This window comes from Rattus rattus, chromosome 5 (assembly GCF_011064425.1).
Source record: "Rattus rattus isolate New Zealand chromosome 5, Rrattus_CSIRO_v1, whole genome shotgun sequence".
NCBI classification, from domain to species: domain Eukaryota; kingdom Metazoa; phylum Chordata; class Mammalia; order Rodentia; family Muridae; genus Rattus; species Rattus rattus.
Genome location: NC_046158.1, coordinates 153632878 through 153638606, shown reverse-complemented (window position 1 = coordinate 153638606; position 5729 = coordinate 153632878). Strand labels below are relative to the sequence as shown.

At 46.7% G+C, this 5729-nt stretch overlaps 1 protein-coding gene across 1 annotated transcript; it reads right to left on the bottom strand.

Annotated features, from left to right (window-relative positions):
• Positions 1-714: 714 nt before the first annotated feature.
• LOC116900781 (antileukoproteinase-like) lies at positions 715-2134 on the bottom strand. Its single transcript, XM_032902491.1, has 3 exons — positions 2050-2134; positions 1322-1483; positions 715-863 (listed from the first exon to the last, which is right to left on the bottom strand). The coding sequence occupies exons 1-3, from the start codon at positions 2132-2134 to the stop codon at positions 715-717; spliced, it is 396 nt and encodes a 131-aa protein (XP_032758382.1).
• Between the last annotated feature and the right edge of the window lie 3595 nt (positions 2135-5729).

Genomic DNA, 5729 nt, shown 5'->3' with positions numbered 1-5729 from the left:
AAAAAGAGCTTTGGTGGCAGAAATAAATCTTACCCAAAGGACCTAAGCCTAGGCACCCCCAGAGCCTGGGAACCCAGAACCGGGAAACCTGAGAGCAGGGAAGTAGTTTCCAGAGCACACAGAGCACGGGTCCAGAGCTGTTTCCAAATGTCAGGAATCAGACTACAAGAGAAAAAAAGATAAGACCCTCAATATAGGAGCCAGTGAAATCCTTTCTATACAGTCCTTGTAAGTGAACGGGCTGAGAAAGACCAAACCATGAAGTGGGGCTGTACTTGAGAGGTCTTGGGATTTCAGGAGAATAGGTTCAAGTCTCGTTGTCATGGGAAAACTTAGAGCTCAGAGCACTGAAGTGGACATTTCTCAGATTATACCTATCCTTTGTGCTCTGACCAGAGACACCATGAAGTATAGAACCTGGGTAACACATAATGTACACAGTGCCTTTGCAAAACATTTCAACTTCAGCATTTCCAGTCTGCAAGCAAAGAGATTCAGAGAGCCATTACCCAGACAGGGTACAGTAGAGTCAAAGCCTCAGGCAATTCTAAGCTTTGCCCTAAGAAATAGAGGACAGTTCCCTTAAAGGACAAACAGACAGGGGCTCTTGATTAGAGTAGAATCTCCTGGTGCATAAGTCTTGAGCTCTGGAACCTTGCCACAGAACAGGGCTGGAGAGAACCGAGATCTACGTACACCAGCCCACTCCTTACCTTACATTGGGAGAAGGCAGAATTTCCCACACATGCTCTCACAACATTTGTATTTGCCATCACACTGGCCATCGTTGTGGCACTGATTTAAAGGGGGAAGCATCAGACATTTTCCTTGAAATTTGAGGCAACTCCCAGACTTCTTCTTCACTGGTGAGAAAAGATTGACAGGGGATCTTGAACTTCAGGCACTACATCTCCACTTCGTGAATCCAATGTCTCCTGGCCAAGCAAGAAAGATCATCCCCATCCACCCCTCACCTCCATCACCTCCACCCCAACATGTCTCCTGAAGGAGTACCTGGTTCCTCTCTATGGTCTACTCTAACGTCTAGCCTACAGCCAGTGCAGGGGACCAACTGAGAGGGTTGAATGGTTTCCATTAAGCTGTAGAATGCCTAATGCCTAGTGATTTCTTATAAACCATCATCGTCACAGTGTGGCTACTTCAGACGAGTGGCTCTCCCTGCCCACGGCATCAAGATGCATCTTGGACCCAACAGCTCTTAGAAACATGGATGCCTGGGAGGACCACTTCACTCACTCAGTCCCCTTCAGGGCTGTCTCTTCATGTTCCTTTTTGTCTACCTAGATTTCTGCTGGCTCACCTGGTCTGCCAATGGGAAGAGGCCTCAGGCATTTGAGATCACAGGTAACGTCGCAGCACTTCTCCTTTCCTGTGCAGTCCCAGTCATTAATGCACTGTGATTTCCGAGGATTAAGGCAGTGGGTAGGCTTTCTCGCAGGGCAGGCTCCGATTTTGACAGCATCTAAAGAGATGATCAAGATATTAAGAGGACATGGACTGCCACTATTCCTCAAAAAAGGTTCACATCTCAGAATACAGACCCTCATTCCAATGGCCCATAACTTCAAAAAGAAATACATGGCTGACCCATCGGGAAAAGAAAGACTTCGACACACAAGACACGTGATTAGGGGAAATCAGAGATTGAGGCTTAAAGGCACAAGGTTCCCAGTCAAGTTCTTCCATCTCATGGCTAAGCTAGACCTCATAAAGACAGAAGGGGAGAGTAGGGATAATGGAGACCAAGAGAAATAAATATGAAGGGAAGGAATAAGGTGCTGAGAACTAAAGCCAGAGGCAGAAACAGAAAGACTGAGGGACCAGGAGCTGTGTGAGACCTGAGCCGACAGAATGTCTGCATAATAAGAGCAGCATCTCCACGTGCCTTGAAGCCTCATAGAGACTTCAGACTCCAGCAAGACACCGAGGTCTCCCTGAGGTCCAGGGTAAGGTGAGAAAGACACCTAAAACCATCAGAAGCCCCCACCTCTGATACTTCAGTGTTGGACCAAAATAACACCCACTCACCATTGTTGCCCCCTTCCACACTCCAGGGTGCCGGGACACCCAGAGCAAGGAGCACCATGAGAGGAAAGAGGCCACTGGACTTCATGGTGAAGGCACGATAGCTCTGATGACAAGTCCAGAGACCACTATTTATGTTTTACCAGTAGGCGTGGCCCCAGTGGAATTTATTTGGCCCCTCCCACCGGCTATTGTGTAGGCAGGAAGCATAGTCCCAGAACAGAAGTCTTGATGCTACAGAAGTAGGTGGTGGACTTTCTGTTTCAGGCAGGACAACGAGGCCATCAGAGTAACCGCCTGAGAGCTGAAATTGATAGAAGCACGTTTGGAAGTTGTCAGCAGAGACACTCCAGGTGACCACCTGAGCCCTGAGCATTGTGAAGTCCCCAAGTCTTGAGAAGAGCAGAAAGGGACAGTCACAAAAGGGTTACCCAACCTGAAGCTGAGACATCAGATGTGGACTCTCAGCTGAAACTCTGCCATACACCTTATTTTTTTCATGTTCCTGGGCTTTCTGGGGTTTTGACACACTAACTTATTGCTCAATACAAATTCCTTCTCAAGATGCAGATGACACATGCCTCAGCCAACCGATGTTTATTTCTGCCAAATCATCTGCACTGCTGCTTTTCTGGTGCCCATTCCATGCCTGGACCACAGAACGCCCACCCTCAATAAATGAAAGTTACACGCAGAAGCACTTTGCCTTCAGCAAATCTTGTAGGAGCTCAGTCTTAGGCATGAAATGACTTGGGGCTGCTCCTGAGATGAAGGGTTTGAAATGAACCTTAAAGTAATGAATGAATAACTAATTCATTCATTCAATTGCCAATACAGATCATTGACATGGAGTGGAGGAAAGAGACGGGGCTACTTACTAATCGGTGCCATCATCATTGAGCTGTGGTGTCCTTTCAGTTGCTAAAGGAATTAATTCTTCCTACCCCTAAATCCCCCACAGGCTTCAGAGGTCAGCAAAAAGCTATGTGGCTCTCTCATTCCACTCAGGCTGGGTACTCCCTGGTATGTACAGATGGCTTCTGATGATTAGGAGAGACATCATTCTCTCTAGACTTCAACCCAAAATTCCCTTCCTGCAAGGCCTGAGACTTACCTCAGCATCATGGGACCTCCTCTGTAGATTCCGTATGTGTGTATTTATACCTTCCGTCTATCCCCCTCTATCTCCCCATCTCACTCACTTCCCTGTCAAATTCTTTGCCCCTCTTTCTTTCATTATTACTGTTCTCTGTGTGTATGAGTAGATACACTGATACAACCTATTGTGTCCAGTTAATGCTGTTTTTGTGCCTATGTCTTTTAGGGCTGACCACTTGATATTGGATAGACAACTGGCCTCACTCGTGTGGAAGACGCCCTCTCTTGACAATCTGTAAGTATCTGTATTTTATCACTTCTGGGTGAGGCCCCAGGAAACTACCCCTTTCACTATGGCAGGTCAACTCAGGTCGTATTTAGGCAATCATGATGTTGACATCTCATGGTCTTTATAATTTTCCTCCTGTTCTCAATTGTTAATTTCTCTGCCCATGTTATCAGGATGGCAGGATATGTAAATGTTTGTCAGCTCCTCAGCTGCCCCAAAAGAAAGGCAAGCTGCCATGGGGAAGAATCTTTCCCACTATGCTAACAGCTTTTATTCTGAGAAAGAAATATGCTATTTGAGCAATAAAGATATGGCCGCTGGAGCTGGAGCAGAACAATGGGGCATAAATCACAAATGGGGACACACACCCCCTTTGAAAGCCCCAGAAAACCTTCCCAATCTTGTAACAAATATCCAGATTATGAGCCTACGGGGGCCATTTTATTTAAACCACCATATGGAGTGTGCTTTAGATCCAACAGAAAAGTCTTGGGTACCCCCGTGACATTCCTGCCACTATTGTAAACCAGTGGGTTGTCCTGCCAGGCCAGTGGATGCTGTAGCTCACAGCTGGAACTTGGGCGCAGCACCTTCCAGCATATGAAAGCCAGCCAGGAGGAATAAGTCCTTCAGGTGAGTAGAAATTCATTTCTCCATGTTAAACCAGTTCCTAGTTGTTATGAAATATGATGGGCAAGGGGGCACCTGACTGGCCCTGAGAAATGACACCATGAAACAGATCTGGTAAAGGGGGGGTGGAGTGGTCATTGGGGGAAGGGAGAAGCGTTAGGACCTGGATAAGAATAGAGACAGGGAGGGAGCTAAGAGTGAAAAGAGAGAAGAGGCAGGAAAGAAAGGGTTCTCTGAGGATGGAGAGAGAGAGAGAGAGAGAGAGAGAGAGAGAGAGAGAGAGAGAGAGAGAGAGAACTCGTGGCAGGCAGTCCTTTTATACACAGCCCACACCTGGAACACCTGGCTTCGGTGGCACTGGATGGTGGCAGAGCATGACAGAAGCCATTGCTAGGTGTCTGGAGAGGAGCCAGGATCACCTGTAAGCTAACTTTCCTCCCTTTCTGTTTAATTAAAAATGAGGAACTAGGAAGGGTGATGGTGGAGCAGGAGTGAGGTCTCTGTGTTCTTTAGACTACTTCTTGCTGAATGGGGGTGATGTCATCTTTGGTCACCTGAAGAAAATTGGGAAGCTGGCCAAGTCCCTGGAGAGCTGGGGGTTTCACTGTTGTCCAGTTCCTGTGAGACCATCTGGGGCTGGCAGAGGGCAAACCCAGTTGAAATAGTCTGTGAGACTGGACCACAGCATATGTGGGTAACTGCTGTCCTGGATGCAGAATTTGAGTAAGCACCTGGCCTTGCAGGATCTTAGAACAGGGATAGATAGATAGATAGATAGATAGATAGATAGATAGATAGATAGATAGATAGATAGATAGATAGATAGATAGATAGATATGCAGGAGAAGATAAAATTAAGTAGGTTAAGGAGACAAAGTTTTGAGGGTACATTTGAAAATTGAGTCCCAGAACCAGGGAAAGGGGAAGGAATCCTCCCTCTGGAGTACACAATTAAGTCAGAAACTTTGAATGTTGGTTGACAGGAGTAATTATCTGGAGTCCACTTGACCCATGAGAGGTGGATTCATGTGGATTCTTTGAAGCTTACAAGTAAGTTCCTTAAGTTTACAAAAAGTTCAGCTTCACATTGATCTGCAGGAAATTTGTCCAATGTCACCCAGGAAATAATCACACCAGGCTACAGGCAGTGAGGGCCTCCTTGTGTCCACTCACACCAAGCACATAAATGAGAGGTGTGGCAATGACAAACACAAGAAAGCACATCAGGAGCCAGAAGCAATCCTGGAACAACGTTCCTGGGGCTGTGCCTTACCAGAGTGCCCTCATCACAGCTGAGCAAGACAGTGGGCCATCTCCAGGGAGCCCACTTTGCCCACTGCAGCTCTTCCTGCATGCTGTCTGCCAAGACAGATAAAAAGAACATTGAGTGAAGACCTGCATTTTATCATCCTAATTATTGACGTTGCCTCATGCTTTGTTCCATGTTCAGTGAATTCTACCAACTTGATGCAAACAGACCAGTAAGTTTTGTTGTGCAATGCTCTTCTCAAATGTTGGCATGTGTAGTGGAAGAAGGGAAAGCTCTGCTCCCTGCAGTATGAAGAGAGGGGTAGAGATGTTTCCACAGGAGTGGAGACGCTGCTGTTGTGAATGACCATAGGAGTGTGTGTTGGGAATGCAAGAAGGAATCCTGGCTGATTCCTTC

Excerpts from the sequence above, each read along its gene's own strand:
- LOC116900781 (XM_032902491.1), bottom strand. The coding sequence starts at position 2,134 with ATGAAGTCCAGTGGCCTCTTTCCTCTCATGGTGCTCCTTGCTCTGGGT. Across the intron at positions 1,484-2,049 it reads TGTGGAAGGGGGCAACAATG|ATGCTGTCAAAATCGGAGCC; the intron begins GTGAGTGGGTGT and ends TCATCTCTTTAG. Across the intron at positions 864-1,321 it reads TCTTCCCATTGGCAGACCAG|TGAAGAAGAAGTCTGGGAGT; the intron begins GTGAGCCAGCAG and ends TTTTCTCACCAG.